This window comes from Exophiala mesophila, assembly GCF_000836275.1.
Source record: "Exophiala mesophila strain CBS 40295 unplaced genomic scaffold supercont1.3, whole genome shotgun sequence".
NCBI lineage: Eukaryota > Fungi > Ascomycota > Eurotiomycetes > Chaetothyriales > Herpotrichiellaceae > Exophiala > Exophiala mesophila.
In genome coordinates this window covers 4,239,757-4,261,170 of record NW_015622506.1, presented here as the reverse complement: position 1 = coordinate 4,261,170, position 21,414 = coordinate 4,239,757, and the positions used below count along the sequence as shown (strand labels likewise).

Genomic DNA, 21,414 nt, shown 5'->3' with positions numbered 1-21,414 from the left:
AGGAGACGAGTCACACTGTATCGGCGCCTTCTGCGAGATGAGCAATCTCTGATCTCGTTAGTCATATCGATGGAGTTTTGGGATGTGATGGTAAGTGAGATGCAGTTGGGTAGCCAAAGAAGAGAACCAAAAGGGAGCTTGTGGCCACAGATGAGAAGGCCAGCACGCTCTTCACAAGACAACCGAGAAGGGACACCAGACTGGGGGGCCTTGAAATGAAGATGGACCGCGGGCAAAGAGTGGGAGAAGAAAGACAAAGGTGCGGCAAGGTTCAAGATCGGCAAGGGCAAGGGGCGCGGATGGGATACGTACCTGACGATATGATGATGATTGTTTGACAAGGAAAGAGAGGTTGATGAGACTCGGGAAGGAACGAGCCTCTAGCGAGATAAAAGGAAGGGGCGATGGATTGGCTCTTGCTGGTGGAAGAGAAAGGTGAGAGACAGAGTGAGGCAGAGGAAGCAGGAGATAATGAGGAAGTGGAAAATTGAGAAAGTGTGACACACGCGCTTTCCAGGCAGAGAGCGCGTTGTTGTGGTTGGTAGTGAGGGAATCAGTGGAAGGGGCCTGGCAGAATCTTGATCGGGAAGCGAAGAACAGTGAAGAATAGTGAAGAATCACCATGTGCTGGCACAATTGGGCGATCTACATGTATTGTCAACAATTATCAATGCATCTGATGGGTATCGGCAGAAAAACAATCATATCACTTGACTCATGCTATTGACCCAGGAGACGGGTTTCATCCATCACATGCGCCAACCTTCGCCAACTCCAACATGAATTCGAAACGGTAGTCAATCAACTATGGGTGCATCAGACGTGATTGCGTGGGTCGACCGGAGAAGTAAAGGGATTGATGGGCATGTCATCGTCCTCAAAACTCGGACGCCTCGGTCTGGTCAGATCGGGACTGATAATGCGTCCCTGAGCCTCTTCAGCTTTAGCCTGGTCGCGCAGCTCCCAGCTTCCCACACGCTCGTGGCCACGAACCTGCGCAGGATCTGGGCTTGAAATTACCGTTGCTCCAGCACCGCCCTTGGGGATAGTCAGATCTTGGTCGCTTGCGAGTCTCTCGGACCCCTTGAATCCCCCAAGGTCAGATTTACGGCTCTTGTGCACACGGCTGACTCGGAATCCCGCCAGGAGAGCCAAGGCCAGGAAAAGAAGAGCCGCAAAAACCAGTGTCACCACTGCCCCAATTACACCAGCGACGGCTGGCGAGAGGCCTTTGCGAGAGGAAGCGGGTGTTGTTGTGGTTGGGTCAAGGCTGCCATTATTGTCGACAAAGGCGGGGCAAAAGACCGAGTAAGAATTGCACGTCCTGCACCACTCTTCGACATTGAGTACCATAAATCGCTGGATGCCGCTCACGAAATCAGACAATGGGATCAGGGTCTGACTAGGACCCATACCGAACAAGGGATATTCGACGAGGCTGGAATCAGAGCCGGTGCCATTTTGGTAATAGAACCTGACGAAGATTTCATCATTATCAGGGTATGTAGTATCATTCTGAGCCTGAATCGAATACAACTCGAAGATGAAGCTGGAACCAGGCTCAGGAATGTTGTAAAATGCAGCATTCTGGGGCGACGTCAAGCCAGCCAATGAGGCGAATGAGATCATTGGCTCAAAGCTTCCGAAAAGGAGGGTCATCTTGGCCGAGTTACCCCGCGTGTTGACAATGGCATACAAGGACTGGAGGATGCGAGTGGCCAAAGTCCTCCCCGCCATGGCGCGAATGCTATTTTGGCTGGTGCCAGAAATGGCGGCATTGGTGTTGAGAGCAAAAAGCCAATCTGCGGCAAGGGCTTTTGCTTGGACAAGATCCTGGGGTTGCAGCAGATCAGCCACTGTAGTGTTGTGGATATTGGCATAATGCAGGTAATCGTAGATGTAGTATGCGTCGAGATAGCCAGCACCGCTGGGGAAGTGGCCGCGGAGGAAATCTTGTTGCAGACTCTGGTAGAAATCTTGGCTTTGGTTGCGGATTTCTCTGAAAGTATCGGTCCGGTAATAGTCGTTGGCTGCCGACCTGTAGGCTGGGCAATTCTTGCTGCCGTCCAGCCAGATGGAGTTAAGGTCATTGCTGGTGACGGTGAGGATACTGGGATACTGGTAACCACTGAGCGGGGCAACCAGATTGGTGCCATTTTCAATGGTACTTAGGCCTTGGATGTAGGTGTAATTGGAAAAGGTCTCCAAGGGTGGGTACAAGCCCTGGAGGAAGGCTTGAGCGGAGCCAGTGATATACTGGTCTTGAGAAGTCAGGATGTTCAGCTGATCATATTGCAGCTGAAATGGCGAAATGTCACGAATGGTTGTCTTGATGCCATCACCCTCGATCGGAGTCACATATCGCTCTCGAACCTTGGCGCCAGCGTCATAGAGCTGGTGGGCGCCCAGAGGGGTCAACGTGGTGGGAGTGTCAAATACAAAGGGAGTCCGATCTCCATAGGTAGTATAGATGAATGTTCCCAGCACTTCATGCTTGAGGCCCGACTGAGCGGCAACGAGGGAAGCAAGGGCAAGGAGGCCGAGGCCAGGAGTCAAAGGAGCAAGTGGAAGCATTCTGACTGTTGCCGGACAACAGGCGCGATATCAAGGCAGTCAGGCTCAGGCAGTACGGCTTGACAGCTGAGTCGACTCAGAAGCCTCGAGAAAGGGAAAGGAACGAGAGAGGAAGGGTTGCGGGGTGAAGCGTACCTTATAAAGTCAGCAGTAGGGCGGCAAAGTGTAGGAAATGTCGACCAGGCACAGGCACGGGCTCAGAGGACTCATGCAAGCTCTTTGCATGAATTGTGAAGGTGGGTAGACGACTTACCACATCGAGGTTCTTGTCCCATGATCATGAGCAGCTTTGGAGACGGCTGTAGGCAGGATAAGCGGGAAGAGAGCTTCGATAACGCAGATGCATGAGGTGATGGAAGTGGGGTTGCCTGCGCCAGATGCAAGGGGATTGGACGACATGTCACGAGTGGAGATGCTGGGGCTGCTGGAGCTTTCAATAAGCCTTGCAGCCTTGACGGCGGTGATGGAGCACTGGACGAGCACTGGACGAGCACTGGAGATGCCATGCCAATATGCGCCTTCCATCCTGGAAGTGCCGTCATTCCTCCTTCCTGATTACAGTAGCTCGCTCGCCAGATTCGTCCTTGTTCTGCTCCATTACCAACAGAACTCAACTACTGATCAGACTTCTTCCGCCCAGAGTGTAACCTTCTCGTGGCTTTTCCGTCCTTGGCATTGAATTGAACGATTGACCCGGGCCATGCAAGGTCCCGACACCGTCTAGATGTTGACACCGCCGTTGGTCCCACGAGCTACTTCCACCGGCCTAACGACTCTGTTCGCATATCGAGCAAAGGTAGACCAGATAGCTGTTCGATGATAGAGCAATACTAGGTATCTAGAGGAAGCGAGGTCTACTAGAACGACCTCGACTGCCGCACCTGCAGCACCTGCAGTAACGTCTTTGCGACGCTTTAAAAGAAGCAGGCGCTGCCCAACAAGGACAAGCCACGCAACGACGTAGTTGGCTTGTCCGAATGGCGTTGCGGCGGCACCCATCCAAGATGTTTAGCCTGTGTTAGTATTATATCTTGACGATGGCATCAGACAATTGCCTCGTTCTAATGATGCGATGGAAAATCGAGGTGGTTGGGAAACTACAAACTAGAGGTTGCTTTATTTCCCGATCTGCGGATGAGTCCTGGGTATTGGCCCCGCTTGAGGGCCTGTGCCCCGTGCACGCCGTCCATACCGCTTCTAACACTACCTACCCATATGCTCCTGAACATACCCCGGCGGGCGCACATGTCCACACCACCAAAGTCTTGTCATCAATCATAGTTACCAAAAGGTCGGCTCTTTGACAGGCCGAGCCGTGTAAAAGCCTGCTCATGCGCATCCTATCTAGCTCCCAAGGCCGAGAGATCTAGGCTTCTCCGGGCGTCTAAAGCCTTACTAAGACAATGGTCTGATGGTGCTTTCCTCCATCGACCCAACGGATCATAAACTGAGGGAATTGTCTGGCTTGCGAGTAGGAATTGGGTGACTTCAAGGTGCATGGACAATAAGGTGTTCATAACGAAGATAGGTATAGAGTATCTACGTTGATGAGGGTGGAAGAATGATAGCTGTTGATGGTGTCACAAGCACAATTATGTATGGGCATGGCTCTAGGTGTGTCACACATATACTGAGTACTTGATAAGATTACCTAAGTAAACCAACAGGCTAAAGTGCCGACCTTAGGTATGGAGTATGTTCTACTGAGGACTGTACGCACCGGTACTGCGTAGAACTCTACTTAGGTGGGGCCGAGGGGCATCCATAGGGTGTCCAGGCACTCGTGCTACCCGTGCATGCCTTGCTGCATTTGGCTTGCTTGGTTTATACTCTCCTCCTCTCTCTCCCCAGCTGCTGCTCTCCAAATAAATCCCCACGTTCCTTCTCTTCGCCGCGACATCACGTGGTTTTTTATTTCCCATTGCGCTCAGAAAAACAACAACCACCTCGCATGGAAATGTCCAAAGACACTGACAATGTCGGCCACTTCACCACCTCCGCTAGATCCTGGTGGCAATCTTGAAACCGATCCTTCCACCCAGACAGGTACTTGCATCGTCCAATCTCTTCGCCTGAGCAAGAATTTGCTAACCTTCCAAGCCCAACCTCCCGCTCCATCCTCCACTCCAATTCAACATGCTGGCGACGACGACAACCCTCGAAGCCCCAAAAGAAGACGCTTGTCGCCTGCAGAGGAATCGCCTAAACCCGCTCCTGTGCAGCCGGTAGCATCGACATCTGAAGTGCCATCCCGGCCGTCTGTGGAACCATCAAAGAATAATGCCACCATTCCTCCCACAACTGTCGCGCCTCCTGCGCCTCCTGCTGCACCACAGCCCTCCCATGTGACGAATACCATCCCTACGCCTCAGATCCCAAGCCTCAAAACCCGGATTGATAACCTGGCCGCGCTGGATCGCCTCTCGCTGCAGATTCTGGCGCTATTGGCCAAGTTGACACCTGCCGAAGCCATGGGCTTATCGAACACTCCAGACTCTCCTCGCACTCGGGAATATACTTCTTTAAGATCACAATTTGAATACACTCGAAGACTCTACAACACTGGCGCTCACTTTCTTTCTCCGAGAGACTTGGGCTTGCAAGAGAGTAGCCACGTCGATGTCCTCCGTCGCGCCAACCAAGCCATCTTCGTATCAAGCGTCTTTACGGGACAAATTGGTCTTCGGGATATGGACCGCAGTTTCCTGGCCGTGTTCGTGCCAGAGGGCGGCAAGCTACTCAAGGCCCAGGCCTCCATTTATCTAGAACTGAAAACCCAGGGCTTCATTACCGCCTGGCGCACCCGCGCTGCTCCTCCATCCGTCGTCATGGTCGATCTCTTTGGTACCGACATAGACAAGAGCATTCTCTCTAGGAGGCCTGGCACATCTACCCTGGCCTCGAGCGAGGTCGACTTTCTCAACAGACTCGCATCGCGCCGTGATATCCTTCAAAATCACGTCAAGACCAACACTCTGGAACAGTTACCCCTAAAATACAAATGGGAGGACTTCAGTCGAGAAGTTTCTTCATACTTGGCCAAAAACATTGAAGGGCATGCCGCCGCTCTCAATGGCATCGCCGATCCTACGGGTTCCAACGCGTCCCAAGCAATGCCTCAGGGAAGTATGGAGGGCCAGTTCTCTATGCATGTCCCACCGCTCCCGACTCTGTCGCACGATCCCTTTTTGTCGGTTCCGCAAGATGGCCTACCAACATTTACTGCCCCCGAAGACGATTTCGTTGCACAGGCTGCCAGGGCTGCCGAAATTGCCATGCAAGATGCCTTGGGCTTCGCCTTTTCCGAGCCGGTCCCGCCAGCCACTTCGACTCAACCTCACCCGTCCAATGTCGCTCTAGTCCTGCCAAAGCAGACTTCCGAGTCCCAGCACCACGAATCTTCTGCCGAGACAACTGCGGTGAAATCGTCCGCTGAAGATGCCACAACTCCCAGCGATATCCCACATGTGTCACAGACTGCGCCAACATCGGTCCTGTACGAAAGGGCAAGATTGGTCGCTACCACGAAAGCACAAGCACTCCCTGCGCGCAAGGGAGTGGTGCCTAGCCAACGACGTCCGTGGACAACGGAAGAAGAAAACGCCTTGATGACGGGATTAGATCGCGTCAAAGGACCGCATTGGAGTCAGATACTGGCCATGTATGGACCTGGGGGTACTATCAGCGAGGCCTTGAAAGACCGTAACCAGGTCCAGCTCAAAGACAAGGCGCGAAACTTGAAATTATTCTTCCTCAAAAGTGGTATCGAGGTCCCCTATTATCTCAAATACGTCACTGGCGATCTCAGAACGAGAGCACCGGGCCATCCTCTGCAGACCGATGGTAATGAGCGTGAAAATGGCCCAACTTTGGATGAGGCAGAAGAGCAGGAACTGCTGGCTTTGGCATCCAGCGAATCACAATCAGCTCAACAGTCACCAACAATTGAAGGGATGGACATGCCACCACCCATCTCGGATAAACCACTTGAACCTAGCATGGATGATGTCGAGGCCATGATAGCAAGAGCTGCAGCTCAGGCGGCACAATCACTTGGACCTGACGGTTGGCCATAGATAGTGCCAACATCAATGACACTCGAAAAGACAACGCAGGCTACCTTTAGTGCTCTGTGAAAGGCAGAGGCAGAACTTTACTTGACATCCAAAGTAAAATTGAGAAACTTGCCTGTGCCACCCTTTCAAACCCACTGGGATAGTCTACTTCAATGGAAAGTAGAATCTAGTTGGCCAATAACCCGAGAACCCTGTGTGATTGGGACTCTGGAGGCTGACTCTACTTAGCGACTTGCGGAGAAGTTTCTCCAGATCCCCGGAGCATATGCCAAGAAACGTTACTGTGCCAAGACATAACCTCGGGGCGGGAAGAGCAACTCCAACGCCCCCGCTGCGAGGACAACCGAGGGCTATACACTTTGACTCGTGCTGAAGCAACCGAATCTGGGGTGCTACGATTGCCCTCATCCCCAGCCCAGTACCCGAGGTCTGCTCTACCGAGCAAAGTGGGCAATAAAACGCGCTCAAGCTGCAAATTGCTGGGGCAGAAAAGGCAAAAGGACCAGTAACTCACCGCGTGATCACAGCCTGATTCATCTCATCCTGTTTAGGCATTGTCAAAGCCTACAAGGCACAGATCTGATGCCATAGATTACTCGTTTGCAGGTCGACACATGTCCCTCACGTGTACAGCCTGGTGATGTTCTGCGGGGTGTGGCCGACTCGTTCTTAACCAAGGTCCATGTATGCATCCCTTTCCCCAGGCTGGGGTATCTCCACAATGGCCCATGTTGTCTGACAGACTCCTCTCTTGGCTGAGGCATCACCTGCCTATAAACTATCAATCTGGATTGCTTGGCTCCTGTCGGTGTGCTTCGCCATGCAGGCTTCCTAACCGGATGACAGGAGTCCAATCATTCATACCCACCCTTGCCACCCATGCCGACTCAAGAGTATCCAACAGGTATCTTCCTGGTCGTCTGTGTCCCGATAGCGGATTCCATCTATAAAGCAATGGCAAGCACCTCTTGGACAGGGTGACCAGCACTCCTTTGTTATTACCACTCCTCCTCTCCCTTCCAGCCAACGCGTGATCACGTTGCGACCCATATCCTCCATCCACCATGTCTACACCAGCCAACAAGGAGAACCTAGGTCTTGACCCGGTTGCTCAATTGTCCCAAGCTGCTGATGTTGCCGCCACTCCTGCCGTCACCACTCCTGCTACTGCAACCCCTGCTACCGCAACGGTTGACAATAAGCATGTTGACGTGAAGACGGATAAAGAGGAGGTTTGGGCTGAAGTCTCTGCTGAGCCAAATCCAATCCCTTACGATGAGAAGACGATCAAGAAGACGATACGACGAATCGACTTCCTCATCGTCCCAGTCCTCACCGTCTTTCTAGCTTTCTGCTTCATTGATCGTGCAAACATGGGCTTGGCCGCTGTTGCCGGTATGAATGCTGAGCTTGGTTTGGTTGGCTATCAATATTCGATTACTTTGCTCCTCTTCTTCCCTGGCTACGTCCTATTCGCCCTCCCGAGTAACTATTTCCTATCCAAGGTATCCGTTCGTGTGTGGCTCTGCACACTCGGCTTCGGATTCGGGCTCTTTACCTTGGTCATGGGTGTAGTACAGAACTTCGCCGGACTTGCAGCCATGCGCCTCTTTCTCGGCGTCTTTGAAGCAGGGTGAGTCTTGTCTTTTGTCCCCTTCTTGTTGGTGGCTTGACCCTCCCAGCACTCACTAACAATGCTACCCACAGTGTCTTGCCTGCCATCATCGTCATTCTCGGCTCTTGGTACCCGAGATACAGACTGGGGAAACGTGTCACTGTCGTCTTCTGTGGCGCTAATCTAGCCGCTGCCTTTGCTGGAATCTTAGCCTGGGCCTTCTCACGCATCAATACTGCAAACTATAGGGGGTGGCGCTGGATCTTTCTCCTCGAGGGTCTCATCACTATCGTGGTGGTGATTGGCTTGTATTTCATCGTCGATGAATACCCACGAAACTCTCGATTACTCAACCAGGAGCAACGAGACGTCGCTGTTGCCCTCATCAGCGCGGATCGCCAGGAGAATAGCGAAGAAGAGATGACCGTTAGAGCAGTTCTATCCCATGCCACCGACTTCAAGTACTGGTGCTTTGGGTTGATCTACATGGTATCAGCGTCGGCGATTTACAGTATGGCCTACTTCATGCCACTAATCCTGAACGCTCAAATGGGCTTCACAGGAGCCATGAGTCAGATTCTGAGTACACCACCTACCGTCTGGGCCTTTTTCGTGGCCACTGGGCTGACAGCAGTTTCCGATCGCTATAAGCGCCGGGCGCCGTTCCTCGTCTTTTTCGCCTGCAATGTTATTGTCGGCGTCTCCATGACCCGCTGGGGACCTAATACAGCCACGCAGTACGCCGGTACCTTCCTTACCATGGGCGGGTTGAACGGAGGACTATCTATTGCACTCAGCTTTGCACAGAACAATGCCCCGACTCGAGTCAAGCGAAGCGTTGCATCAGGCATCCAGCTCTCGCTTGGTGCTTGCGGTGGCATTATAGGCTCCACCATTTTCCGGTCACAGGATGCTCCGACCTACACCCCTGGTGTCATTGCTACTATTGGTATGATGGGCTTCCAGATCGTGCTCACTATTTGCCTTACACTGTACATGGCACATCAGAACAAGCTACAAAGGGGAGGAAAGGTGCTCGAGGGCCAGCAAGGCTTCCAGTATACATTGTAGGATCATTGTTTCTGCCTGCAAGTTCCTGGCAAGTTTGAGCCTACGAGTTTAACCCTATGGCAGTTCCAACTGTGGAGGATTGTTGCAATGGTATTCACGACCTTGTGATTCTATTCGATCTGTCTTCAATCGATGAATGGTGATGATGCCAGCTTCTATAACTAAGTACCTTTGGCTTTTTGGCGGTACTATGGTAATCAGGAATTTTACATAGAGCAGCATGGTAGCAGTTGATATAAGGATATCTAGAGTATGCCTATTCATACCTATTCATACCTATTCATCAATTGCAAGATAAACAGTTGGGGATCTGTTCCGCCCTGTTCATACCTGTTCAATTACCAGCATGGTAGATTAGGTGCCTACCGAGGTACCAACCGAGGTAGGTACCGAACCCCTCAATTTACCTTGCAGCATGCCTCCTCGATCTGTACCTAGGTATCGTACCTATCGTAAAAACAAGACTTCTTTATTGACAATAAATACCCTGCCGTGAATACATGAGTAAGTCAATTCGAAGTCAACCCACAGGGCGCCATTTCTTAAATGGACTAGCTCGCCTTGGTATATCTTGGCCGCCAAGGCTGCTCGTGACTCGCCAATCCTCCTGCAAGCCTACCGTGTCACCTCAGTCGCCTATTCCACTCCAGGCTGGTTTCCTCGCGCCTTGGATCAACTACATCACAATCTTGCATTACCATACCCAGAATCTCTCCAGTCGGGCCAGCCAATCTGAACTTAGTGTTTTCTCCCGAATCTGGCTCGACCACAGCCAACGACCGCGGTCGTGACACCGGTTCCTTCTTGACCATTGAGACCACACAACCAGGAGAACTTTGTACAACAGACCAGAGCGGTCGAAGAAGGGGAAGCAGGCAGAGGAAATATGGCATCTCCACCCACTGCCACCGATCAACAAAATGGCACTTTAACCAAGGACGACGGAGTTGACGTCGATGTCGATGCAGAGATGGCAGACACTCAAGATGCGCCGGCACAACCCCGGAACCCCAATGAAACATCCTCCACAAATCTTGACAACGAGTATTCGCAACCAGAAACCCAGTCGGCGCCAGGCGTTGCAGGTCTAGCCCATCATGACCGGAAAGATGTGACATTGCGCGAGTTTTTGAGCAAGATGGACGACTATGCTCCCATTGTCTGTCTCACTACCATGAAACCCCCCACCACTCCACTCCCCCCTCTATACAACAACTGACATTCTCACCCAACAGATTCCCGACGCCGTCACGGCGCATTATTTGACAGTCGCTGGGCTCCCACCACCCTCGCCAGCCGATCCGACGGGCGCAAGCACAAACACCACACCTCTACCCCTCGCCCGCCTTCTTGCCCTCGCCACTCAAAAGTTCGTTGCCGACATCGCCGCCGACGCATATCAATACAGCCGCATCCGGAGCTCGAACACGGCGTCGTCAAACAATCCTCTTGGAAGTGGTGGCGCCGGAGGTCCTGGTGGTCCCAGCGCTGCAGCGGTGTCAGGTGCTGGCGCCGCCGCAAAGAATCAGCAAGCAACGCAGTTGGGCGTCCAGAGGAGCGGATATGGTGGTGGAGGTCAGGGTGGCAGTGGTCAGGGCAGAACCGTTCTCACTATGGAGGATCTCGGCATGGCGGTGCAAGAGTATGGCATCAACGTTAAAAGGGGTGAATTTTATAGATGATGCATTTGCAACGGTTGATCCTCACGATCACGGACTTGATTTGGGCATAGCGACGGCGTTTGAAAGAATGGGTCTGACGTGGAAACTCATGACTGGAACGGACCCGGTTTGCGCTTGATCAAAATAGTGGGTGGAGAAGGATGGCGAAACCATTTGTATACCATCCTCCTGAGGGCAGGAGAAAATGTAGCAGTGACTCAAAGAGACATATGTGTGACATGTTCATTGCTCCAAATCTACGACATCAGGTCATCCCCTCGGCAAAAAAAGGGAGAGCCACGTCCTTGCTGCAGAAGTTCATCACTTAGGCCTCCAGTTGGCCAGAAACATGCCCTGCCGTTTGGTCCCTGAATTCGCGTATTTGAAAATTTCGATACAGGCGGCTCATATTGGAGTAGAATGGACCAGAGATCGCCTCTGCGTCGTATAACAGTACAGGCACTTCGCTTCCCGACTTCTCTAATTCTCTATTTGTTCTTGCTGAGTTTGTATGTGAACCTCTTTCTCGTGCTATTGAAACCGTTAATCGCCGACGACCGAACTGTAGCCAAGAAGGGAGAACCCCTTCGGCTGCTGTGCGCACTTACGGGACAAACTCTCCAAGCTTCCTCCCAACCATATCTTCTGTCACGTAGACGTCGCTGTATGTCTTTCCATTATGCACCGAGAATTTGAGACCGACCATGAACGGCATTATTGACGCCGCTCGAGCTTGTGTACGTATGACATGTCCTTTCTCTCCCGGTCGAAGGTTAGGGAAGGGTACCAGATTGGGTCCTGTAATTCGGAAAGAAAAGTTGTTGTTAGTTGAGACTGTCGACGAGAGCAGGACTCTGACATGGGATATGGGTCACCTACCCTTCCAGATCGAGCGCTTCAGTAGCGAAAATGTAGGTCGCATGATTACCGAGGGATCATGGTCCGCTGTGTGGATGATGTGGAAGCAACGAGATCGAGTGTCGTGGTTGTAGCGAATGTGAAATCCGCAGAGCCAGCATGCGGTTGACTTGGGGAAGAAAGATATTCCGAGCCGTTCATTCGGGTGCAGCGTGTCGAGTCAAAAAATGCCCAATGCGCAAATCGGCTCCAGGCGACCGCTGTCAACCTGCCAGAGCGGGCGAGGAACCTTAGGCATCTTCTTAGCGCTCATCAGCCCCCCACCAGTATGCGAATTGAGCGACATTTAGGTGCACTTTTAGTTAAAGAGAGGCATTTGGCCATAATTGATGAGTGGCCCAAGTGCAGTAACTCCGAGTTCCACCAAAAGGTCGTCATAGACCTCATTTGGCACTTGTTGGCTCTTTTTCGCTGGGATGTATTCCTAAACCTTGATGCCTGCGATCCCTAATCTTGTGGCCGAGGGGCCAACTTACTTAGTTCTCCAATTGTTGCCCACGACTCCTATTCGGTGCCCCATCTTTTTGCAAACAACTTCTGCGATCTGATTCAATCTGGACCATCAACGACGTCGATGCCAACCCTTTGATCTCTCCTGCATCTTCGGCCCCCGACAACTGTCCTTTGTTCCTTCAATTCAATCGGCCTACGTCTGCTACAGCCGCCACCACCCCATGTACAAAGCCCACCAGACATTCTAATATATCCATAAACCGTCGCATCTCTCTCACAAGCTCGACAAGGTCCTTAACGGTAGCCTGCCATGGAGCAAAACAAAGTGGGCGCGTACTCGAACCCATTAAAGAAATTCAAGCTCGTTTTCCTCGGCGAGCAGAGTGGTATGTACTCCGACCACGACCTCATGCGCTACGCTTTATGAGACTCACTCTGGCCACTAGTCGGCAAGACGTCGTTAATTACTCGATTCATGTACGACTCTTTTGACACCACCTACCAAGCCACCATTGGCATCGATTTTCTTTCCAAGACCATGTACCTCGAAGACCGTACGGTTCGCCTACAGCTATGGGATACCGCAGGCCAAGAACGGTTTCGATCATTAATCCCCTCTTACATCCGCGACTCATCCGTCGCCGTTGTGGTCTACGATATCTCATCCAAGAAAACGTTCGAGCAGACGCGGAAGTGGATCGATGATGTCCGCGGCGAAAGAGGCAACGACGTCATTGTCGTACTGGTGGGCAATAAGACTGATTTGGGAGACTCAAAGAGAGAGGTCAGCACCCAACAAGGAGAGGACGAAGCGAAGCGATCGGGCGCCATTTTCATGGAAACCTCGGCCAAGGTCGGCCACAACGTCAAAGCTCTGTTCAAAAGGATAGCACAAGCCCTACCAGGCATGGACAACGAAGGCGAGAACCAACCAAACCCGCAGATGATCGATGTCTCTGTGAACAACCAGAAACCGGCGGATGATGGCTGCGCATGTTAGATGGTCTGAACAACTTTGCCACTCGCCGACATCGACGGCCCCACACTCGCTCCAGGAATCTTTCTCCCAGAATCACGCCCTCCTGCTGCTGGCCGTCCGTCTAATGTCCTTTGTGCAAGGAGGCAAGGAGATATCGACAAGTATTACGCCGACATCCTTCAAGTTGAGCACATCACAGCTCCAACCATATATACCTGACCATGCGCGGCGAATTGGATTCTTGGCCGGGACACTCTTACATGTCTGCGTCCATGAGTACCATTGTACTTATGAGGACCGCTAGGAGAGCAACACACGTTGGTACAGCACTTGTGAGCAATTAGCATAGCATGGCGTTCTATGGGGTTATTAGTTGCAATGCACCGATTTTACATTCGATCATTATTGTTTTTCCTTTGTGAGACCAGAACTCTCGACATGCTATACTGTAGGAGTTGGATGTACTCGGGTTAGCTTCGTCCTGTGTCGGTATGTTCATGCTCCAACCATTTTCTCCTCGAGAGTTGTCATTCCATCCGCGATTTTGAGTCCAGGGCCCATGAGGTGATTTCCAGAGCAACACACGTTCCCAGCAGTGTCTCGCTTTTGATCAGCACCGACAACTAAAGGCCGAATAAAGGTAGCATGGTGAATTCTTCTTGGCCTTGGTCTCATTAGGGTTCGACCACACGAGTAGAGGTCTGAGCAATCTCCACTAACGGCCTCTAGAGCATAGCCAGCCTCGGGCATCTTCCGAAGAATTGAAGCTACGAACTCTAAAATTCGAGCCGCACGTTGATGATAATGAATTGTTTTGCGAAAGACTCTTACAATGTGGATCGATATAAAGGGACTACGTTGAATAGTGATGATGGCGAGAGGTGCGGATCTACTCACAAATAAAAATCATCAACCACGCCAGATCATCATGTTCAGTCATTTTCGCTGATGACGAGAACTTGAGAGTCCACAAGAGGAGCATACCCTGCTCTTGTTACTTGTTTACTCAATTAATAGCATCAGTCTCACAGGCATTGACATCATATTGTCGCTAGTATGTAAGCCAATTCACTCACGCCCATGGCTAGCTGTACGTACGCTCTGATCGTCAAACCTACGCCTTGCATTAGAACGATACAAACGAAACTACGATCTTCAATGACGGTTCCAAGTGCCACGTGCCACGATCACTACTCGGTCTCTCGGAGCGGCCTTAGGCTTATGCGTGGTCGGCCCCGAGTGTGCGGGCCTGGACGTTCCGGGTGCCGTTAGGGGATAGGCTATTGGCCCGGGGAGCTCGAATGGCGCTCCAGACGGAGACCTTTACAAGGGAAAGCTACACATCCCTGCGGAGGCAACTGGGACCGAACAAGGCCAGGCATCCATGTTTCCCAGGCGTGTCTTCGGGGTTCTGGAAGGCCACCATGCCCTTGACCTCCCCCAGACCTTGGCTTTGAAATAAGCTGTCATAGACTAACAACAACGGGTAAGATCAACCTTACACCAGGCATTCTCACTGGCTGACTGTGGATGCTCGAAAAACGGACGGAAGCATCAATTACTAGCGAGCCACACAGCCAGCTTCAAATCCCTCATCATTCCGGCTTGTTTTCTCTCCCAAAATTGGAACCTTTGCTGCCGTCCCCAGTCTTGTTGCAATTCCTCTGACCATGGTTGGCTCCCACTCACTCTCACATCCTATCCTTTCCTATTCATTCCATCGCCTAACTCCATCTGGCTACTAACCACCTGACTTCTCAAGTCCACACTCAAAATTTTGCCCTCTCCCGAAACGGCTTCCACGGGGACGGCGGGCTGTCATTCGTCACCATCTTCAATCTACGTGCGTCTGTGACTCTCAGCCTTGATCGCCAGGCACGACTTTTACGAGTACGTCTGGTCTGTGAGCCACCACCCCAAGTACAATATTTCTATCTACACCCTCTCTTGGTACGTGTATCCTCTCCTTCACTACACGCCACTAATACTTCACAGACATCAAGACACTCCACTCTAGGGTGTCGTGGACTTTCCATCATTCATCATTCCACCCTCACCTCTAGTCCGCGCGTTCTTTGGCGACCTCGCAGTCGTCAATGAACCTGCCTCACCTCGACTCATAATTCCTCTTCCTTCCGCCTCTTCAATTTGAAGAGAACTCTTTCCGCTAAATGCCTTTCAAGCCTTTCGCACATCTCGCCCGTGTTAGCCTTGCAAAGGGAATCGCCCATACCTACGCTCCTTCCGTTGTTGCTGCTGGTCAGTCTCTCGGTCAATTTCAAAATTATCCCGTCGCCAAATTCACAAAGACCGCCCAACTCCAACAAGTCTTCTCTGGTCCTTCAGGTTCTGGAGCAGGAGCAAAAGCTGGCCATGGCTCTCAGTCAGGAAGTGATGCTGGTTTAGCTCAATATTATGCCGCGTGGCAACATGCACAACAGACCGGCGATGATTCGGACTGGAAACGACACGAGTTCGCCCGTACTATCGGCTGGAAACATGAGGACCGCCTGCTTTCCTCAAAGCATGCTTCTCAACGAGCCACCGATAGCCTTGTTTCAGTCTCGAGATTGACAGCATCCCGTGTCAACAGCGATCGCCTGCTGCCACAAACCGAAGATGTTAACGATGCTTTGGCTGAGGCCGAGGCTCTAGCCAAGGTCGATGAGGCAATCGCTCAAGAGATCCAGGATGTCAAGGCTTCGGCCGCAGTTGAGGAAAACACATCTCATGAAGACGAGGTAGGAACGCCTGCACCTAGCACTCGCATCTCCACGCCCGTCCCTCAAGAAACAGAAGCAGCCCAGACCGAGTCTTCCAGCTCCTCGCAGCAACTTGTCACGCCACCTACCGAGGTGACATCTGTTGCTTCTGACGAGTCACTTCTTTCAGAACAGATTGTCGAGTTGGGCCAACAGCAGCGATACACCGAAATCCCTGCTATTTTCGAGGCGATAATCAAGGAAGGCCTGGTGCCGACCATTGATGCCTATAATCATATCCTGTTGTCGGCCATTCGACTCAGCCGTTCATACCAACCATGGCCCCGAGCTCTCGAGGTCTATGGAGACATGACCAAACGTGCCGTTGAATTGAATGCGACTACTTATTATATTCTCCTTCACTTCCTGGTAGGACGAAGCCTCGAGGCATACCAAGTTCAAAAGACCCTGGGTGGTCGTGCCACTCGCTATGGCAGCGAGGGTGCTCTGGTCCTGCCCTCGGCAACGAGCCAGCTTCAGTTGTATTCTGCAGATACATCACTCACTTTTGCCACCAAGCTCTACAACATTGCGCGGGGTACTCTCGACGATTTCCGCCTTCCAGCACCATTGTACAATGCTCTTGTCAAGGCTTGCGCCCAAAATGGCCTTGTTGATGCTATGAACATTCTTCTTGCCGATATGGAGTCTCACCAAATTGCACTCGACACCCGATTGTACACAGCTGTCATCGATGCTCAGGCTTCCAAGCAAGACATCCATGCCGCCCAATCCCTATACGAGCAATACCGAGATCTCGCCATCAGCCGGTCTGCTAATGATCCTCTGGACATGCAAGTCTATGCTTCTTTGATCAAGGCTTATTATGCCTGTGGACTTGCTGACACGGGCATTCGATTCTACGAAAAGATTTTGCAGTCCTTCAAGGGATCTTCCAACGAGCAGGTGCTCTCGGAGCATTTGACCTCAGCCTTCATTCTAAATGGGGTTGTACAACACCATATCGACAACAAGGAATTTTCTTCTGCGATGGCGAGCGTCAAAGGCTACGCCCTTGAACCGACTGTTCGTGACCAGGCCTTCTCCACAATCGCTGTGGCTGCTGCTGATGCCGATGTTGCAACTGATGCTTTGTCGGCTTACGAAGCAGTCAATGTCAACAACTTGAACAGTGAGACAGTCATGGCTCTTGTGTCGATGCACGTTAGGGGCAGAAATGTCTCTGCGGCGATCGAGGCATGGACCAAGGCACGATCATTGCCCTTGATCCCAACAACAGACTTCGCCACTATGTACCCTCTCACTCTGATTGGCAATGGTTTGGTCGAGGAGGGCATTGCTGAGGCACGTGAGATGTTTCAACGCATTCGCTCGTCATGTGCCACACCAGCCAGCAGTCATTTAGCTGGTGCAGAGATTGATGAAGCCATCGTCCTTTTCGGCGAAGCCCTGTCTAAGCAGCAGGCTATCGTCTCGGCTCCCACCAGCGTTTCGCTTTTGCGAGCCATGATCGAAAACGGCGGACTGGTCTCTCCCGTTGCACAGCATGCCATTGCGAGCCTTGGTCCTGATTGCGTCCATCAACTCAATGCTCAAGATATTGCGTTGGCCCTTCATGTGCAGGCACAGATGTTGGCTACCGGCGGTTCGGCAGACATTGCCCATCATGCCCGCTTTTCTCACCTCTTGGAAACTGTTCTCAACCGAGCCATTCTCATGGATCCATCGACTGTGCACATTGTCACACAGAGCCTGCCAAAACTTGCTGATACCCGTCCCGACCTAATCCAGCGTTGGCAAGAGTTTGTCCACCCGAGCCCACCTGCTTCGGTCCATGTTCAAGCTCAGTCACCGCATACCCCTCATTCAGTGGCCGCCGACACGATTGCGCCAGCAGACACATTTGACCCGTATGCACACAATACGGATTATCGAGCTTCCAAGGCCATCTCAGATCTAGTTGAAAGCACCACTGGTCGCCTCGAGAACCACATCAGCGACAGTCTCGGTAGATTGAGAAATGTTCGCCGCGCCGGCCGACATTTGCACTATTCTGGATATGCCAAACTGATCACTGCTGCTGGTAAAGCCAAGCAAGCCAACCAGGTTCACGAAATCCTCAGCATGGCACATGCAGATGTGCCCATGGCGCTTCAAATCCCCTCTGTTCGATCTGGTTGGATCTCGATCCTTGACGCCATGGTGGCAGCTTGTTTGACTGTGGGCCAACGTGAACAAGCCACCAAGTTCCACCAAGATCTCCTGGAGATGGGTGCGGCGCCGTCAGCAAACACCTTTGGTATCTACATCACCACCCTAGAAGGAACTTTTGATGAGGCGACTGAAGCCGTCAAGATCTTCCAGCGTGCTTTGTCTGAAGGCGTCACTCCCAGTGTCTTCTTGTACAATGCTGTGATTGGCAAACTTGGAAAGGCTCGACGCATCGACGATTGCCTGCGATACTTTGGCGACATGGAAGGTCGTGGTATTCGTCCCTCGTCTGTCACTTACGGTACCCTTGTGAACGCTCTGTGCCGTACAAGCGAGGAACGGTTCGCTGTGGATATGTTTGACGAGATGGAAGCAGCGCCCAATTACAGACCTCGACCAGCACCGTATAACTCGATCATCCAATACTTCCTCAACACCAAACGCGACCGAACCAAGGTCTTGGAGTATTACGAGCGAATGAAGTCCAAGTCGATCAAGCCAACCTCTCACACCTACAAACTCTTGATCGAAGCATATGCTTCGCTCGAGCCTGTCAATCTTGGTGCTGCAGAAAGCTTGCTCACGGAAATGAGGCAAATCGGTATCCAACCTGAGGCTGTTCACTACGGATCTTTGATTCATGCCAAAGGCTGTGTGCTTCACGATATGGAGGGAGCCAGGGCACTTTTCGAATCGGTTGTTACAGAAGGCGCGATTCGGCCAACAGACACTCTATACCAGAACTTGCTCGAGTCGATGGTTGCCAACCACGAGGTTGCCAGAACACCCGAGGTGGTCGAGGATATGAAGCGTCATGGGATCTCGATGACTCCGTACATTGCCAATACTCTGATTCATGGATGGACTAGCGAAGGCAATATTGCCAACGCCAAGTCAGTCTACGACAGCATTGGAATGGCGAAGCGAGAGCCCAGTACATACGAAGCCATGACACGAGCCTTCTTGTCCGGCGAAGACCGGATTGAGGCGAATGCTGTGGTGCAAGAGATGATGCGAAAGGGGTATCCTTCTGCGGTGACGGAGAAGGTACTTGCTTTGATTGGAGGCATCACGGTTTAAGGTGGTGGAGTGAATTTCCTGACTCGAGCGTGGCCAATTCTGGCTTGCCTCGAGGCAAATTTGTTTCTTTTGTTCATGACGATACCCAGTTTTATGTGAGCAGCATTGACGCTGACTCGTACGGCCTCGGCGTTGATTTAGTGGGTGAGTGATCTGTGGAGTATCGATCGCGACGTTGGATGAAACGTCAAACAGCGGTCTGGGATCACATCAGAGACGAGGCATCACGCGGAAGATGGTGGGATTCTAGCCGGGCGCTGGACAACGCTTTGTGAGATTTCTGGGCGGAGCATTGGATGCATGTACCAACAGAACACAAAAGCTACACTCTACTCGACACTATATAGAAGATCTAGGGGGGTCTAGATACAGAGATCTTGGAAAAAAGATCTCGGCCGGGTCCAGGTCGTGGACTGGCCAGACAGTTGGCTAGAGGTACAGCCGACTGACTTTACGAGGAGGATGGAGAATTCAACTCCTATAGTATAGTTGAAACCCCCCAATATAATGCATCTTTGGAAATAATTTGTTTTCCTTTTTCGAACTGTACATGGTCTGAATCAGCTCACTATGGACTCAGACGGACGATTTCCCAGTCGTCAGACCCCTCGACCTTGGAATAACGGAACCGATCATGCAATCTACTCTCACGACCTTGCCAGAACTCGACAGTGTCCGGGATAACACGCAAACCGCCCCAGAAAGGCGGGACGGGAATATGATCCTGACCATCAAACCGTTCCTTCACCTCCGCAACTTGGGCCTCCAGCTCAGCACGACCATCATCATCATCCTCCTCCTCCTCTCCCTTAGCCCCGTTCGGCTGAAGAATCTTACTCTGCCGACTTGCCCACGCCCCAATTCTACTCCCTCTCGCCCTCGTGTCGAAATACACCTGACTCTCCTGCTCCGACAACCTCTCCACCCTCCCCTCCACACGAACTTGCCGCTCCGCGACTTTCCACCAGAAACACAGACTGGCGTAGGGATTAGTAGCCAAGTCGGCGGCTTTGCGCGACGTGCCAAAGTTCGAGTAGATGACAAATCCGCGTGAATCGAGTTCTTTCAGATAGACCATGCGGGAAGATACTCGGCCAGAGGGCAGTTCCGCGGTCGATAGTGTGACGGTTTCAGGCACTTCGGACGCGAGGGATGGGTCGGTGAACCATTTGTGAAATTGGAGGAATGGTGAATCGGAGAGGTCGGTGCGTTGGAGGGCGGAAAGTTGGAATTGGGCGGCTTGGGCTGCTGGTGGTGGGACGGAGTTGGTAGATCCAGAGGATGGTGGTGGTGGATTTGTTGTGGTTGTATTACCAGGAGCGACTATTGAGGGAAGGAAAAGTGGTAAGGGTGATGTTATATATAGTGTAGGTGTATATCATGTGATGATATTTTGGTTAGGGTAGGTAGGTACTTACATATGAGCTTTTCAGCAGGCTTCGCTGCCGACGACGAGGACGGCTTAGCTTGGTGAAGCATTGTGGAAAGTCTTGTGAGTACAATGGTGGGACGTTTATTGGGGAATTTGACAATATTTCTCAAGTGCGAGAGTGACATGTAATAAAACCTCAAGAAAGAGAATGGGCTGGGCGGGTGAGTGAGTCAATGGGTATTGATATACTTGTGAGTCAAAATATCAATTGAACAAGGATAGGTCCAGCATTATAGTGATTCTTAGGTGGTACAAGCAGCTTGAAGAGGGTTTCTATTACGTTATAGCAGCCGATGAAGGAGCCCAACGAGAGGATTTGTACAGGGAGAGAGAGAGAAACAGAGAGAAGAAGAGAGGGAATAAGAAAGAGTATCTGGTGATGGTCGAGGGAGATGGAGCATTGACGTAGATGATGATGACGGAAACAGTCACGTGTTGGTCAGGAATTGAAGAAAGGATCTCGTTTATTGAATCAATGCTTTGCCGTATTATTCACGTGATTGTTTCCTCAAGCTGCAATGGCTGTAAGGGGTTTTGTGCACGTGCGGCAGGTGCGATCACACAGGTAATCAGGCACATGGGCAGGCATCAAGCAGGCGCAACAGGCCATTGTAGCAGTAG

General features: G+C 51.7%; 8 protein-coding genes across 8 annotated transcripts; 5 read left to right on the top strand and 3 right to left on the bottom strand.

Moving 5' to 3' along the window:
- Positions 1 to 546: 546 nt before the first annotated feature.
- Positions 547 to 2,724, bottom strand: PV10_05035 (uncharacterized protein). Its single transcript, XM_016369637.1, has one exon. The coding sequence runs from the start codon at positions 2,572 to 2,574 to the stop codon at positions 817 to 819; it is 1,758 nt and encodes a 585-aa protein (XP_016225425.1). The 5' UTR covers positions 2,575 to 2,724; the 3' UTR covers positions 547 to 816.
- A 1,826-nt stretch (positions 2,725 to 4,550) lies between these two features.
- On the top strand, positions 4,551 to 6,650 carry PV10_05034 (uncharacterized protein; the record flags this gene model as incomplete). Its single annotated transcript, XM_016369636.1, has 1 exon — positions 4,551 to 6,650. The coding sequence occupies one exon, from the start codon at positions 4,551 to 4,553 to the stop codon at positions 6,648 to 6,650; it is 2,100 nt and encodes a 699-aa protein (XP_016225424.1).
- A 1,064-nt stretch (positions 6,651 to 7,714) lies between these two features.
- PV10_05033 (uncharacterized protein) lies at positions 7,715 to 9,336 on the top strand (the record flags this gene model as incomplete). Its single annotated transcript, XM_016369635.1, has 2 exons — positions 7,715 to 8,283; positions 8,358 to 9,336. 2 exons carry the CDS (start codon positions 7,715 to 7,717, stop codon positions 9,334 to 9,336), a joined length of 1,548 nt encoding a protein of 515 aa, XP_016225423.1.
- A 621-nt stretch (positions 9,337 to 9,957) lies between these two features.
- On the top strand, positions 9,958 to 11,239 carry PV10_05032 (uncharacterized protein). The gene is made up of 2 exons (XM_016369634.1): positions 9,958 to 10,495; positions 10,572 to 11,239. Exons 1-2 carry the CDS (start codon positions 10,223 to 10,225, stop codon positions 11,016 to 11,018), a joined length of 720 nt encoding a protein of 239 aa, XP_016225422.1. The 5' UTR covers positions 9,958 to 10,222; the 3' UTR covers positions 11,019 to 11,239.
- PV10_05031 (uncharacterized protein) lies at positions 11,150 to 12,081 on the bottom strand. The gene is made up of 3 exons (XM_016369633.1): positions 11,877 to 12,081; positions 11,606 to 11,795; positions 11,150 to 11,528 (listed from the first exon to the last, which is right to left on the bottom strand). The coding sequence occupies exons 1-3, from the start codon at positions 11,917 to 11,919 to the stop codon at positions 11,486 to 11,488; spliced, it is 276 nt and encodes a 91-aa protein (XP_016225421.1). The 5' UTR covers positions 11,920 to 12,081; the 3' UTR covers positions 11,150 to 11,485.
- A 187-nt stretch (positions 12,082 to 12,268) lies between these two features.
- PV10_05030 (uncharacterized protein) lies at positions 12,269 to 13,869 on the top strand. The gene is made up of 2 exons (XM_016369632.1): positions 12,269 to 12,754; positions 12,815 to 13,869. Exons 1-2 carry the CDS (start codon positions 12,679 to 12,681, stop codon positions 13,366 to 13,368), a joined length of 630 nt encoding a protein of 209 aa, XP_016225420.1. The 5' UTR covers positions 12,269 to 12,678; the 3' UTR covers positions 13,369 to 13,869.
- A 1,299-nt stretch (positions 13,870 to 15,168) lies between these two features.
- Positions 15,169 to 19,886, top strand: PV10_05029 (uncharacterized protein). The gene has a single exon (XM_016369631.1). It carries the CDS (start codon positions 15,519 to 15,521, stop codon positions 19,359 to 19,361), a length of 3,843 nt encoding a protein of 1,280 aa, XP_016225419.1. The 5' UTR covers positions 15,169 to 15,518; the 3' UTR covers positions 19,362 to 19,886.
- Positions 19,600 to 21,161, bottom strand: PV10_05028 (pyridoxamine 5'-phosphate oxidase). Its single transcript, XM_016369630.1, has 2 exons — positions 20,780 to 21,161; positions 19,600 to 20,684 (listed from the first exon to the last, which is right to left on the bottom strand). Exons 1-2 carry the CDS (start codon positions 20,916 to 20,918, stop codon positions 19,930 to 19,932), a joined length of 894 nt encoding a protein of 297 aa, XP_016225418.1. The 5' UTR covers positions 20,919 to 21,161; the 3' UTR covers positions 19,600 to 19,929.
- Between the last annotated feature and the right edge of the window lie 253 nt (positions 21,162 to 21,414).

Coding starts and splice junctions, on each gene's coding strand:
- PV10_05028 (XM_016369630.1), bottom strand. CDS start 20,918: ATGTCACTCTCGCACTTGAGAAATATTGTCAAATTCCCCAATAAACGT. Junction 20,685..20,779: donor GCCTGCTGAAAAGCTCATAT/GTAAGTACCTAC, acceptor TTCCCTCAATAG/TCGCTCCTGGTAATACAACC.
- PV10_05032 (XM_016369634.1), top strand. CDS start 10,223: ATGGCATCTCCACCCACTGCCACCGATCAACAAAATGGCACTTTAACC. Junction 10,496..10,571: donor TGGACGACTATGCTCCCATT/GTCTGTCTCACT, acceptor CTCACCCAACAG/ATTCCCGACGCCGTCACGGC.
- PV10_05029 (XM_016369631.1), top strand. CDS start 15,519: ATGCCTTTCAAGCCTTTCGCACATCTCGCCCGTGTTAGCCTTGCAAAG.
- PV10_05035 (XM_016369637.1), bottom strand. CDS start 2,574: ATGCTTCCACTTGCTCCTTTGACTCCTGGCCTCGGCCTCCTTGCCCTT.
- PV10_05030 (XM_016369632.1), top strand. CDS start 12,679: ATGGAGCAAAACAAAGTGGGCGCGTACTCGAACCCATTAAAGAAATTC. Junction 12,755..12,814: donor TTTCCTCGGCGAGCAGAGTG/GTATGTACTCCG, acceptor TCTGGCCACTAG/TCGGCAAGACGTCGTTAATT.
- PV10_05031 (XM_016369633.1), bottom strand. CDS start 11,919: ATGCGACCTACATTTTCGCTACTGAAGCGCTCGATCTGGAAGG. Junction 11,796..11,876: donor GAAGCGCTCGATCTGGAAGG/GTAGGTGACCCA, acceptor TCCGAATTACAG/GACCCAATCTGGTACCCTTC. Junction 11,529..11,605: donor AAGCTTGGAGAGTTTGTCCC/GTAAGTGCGCAC, acceptor CGGTTTCAATAG/CACGAGAAAGAGGTTCACAT.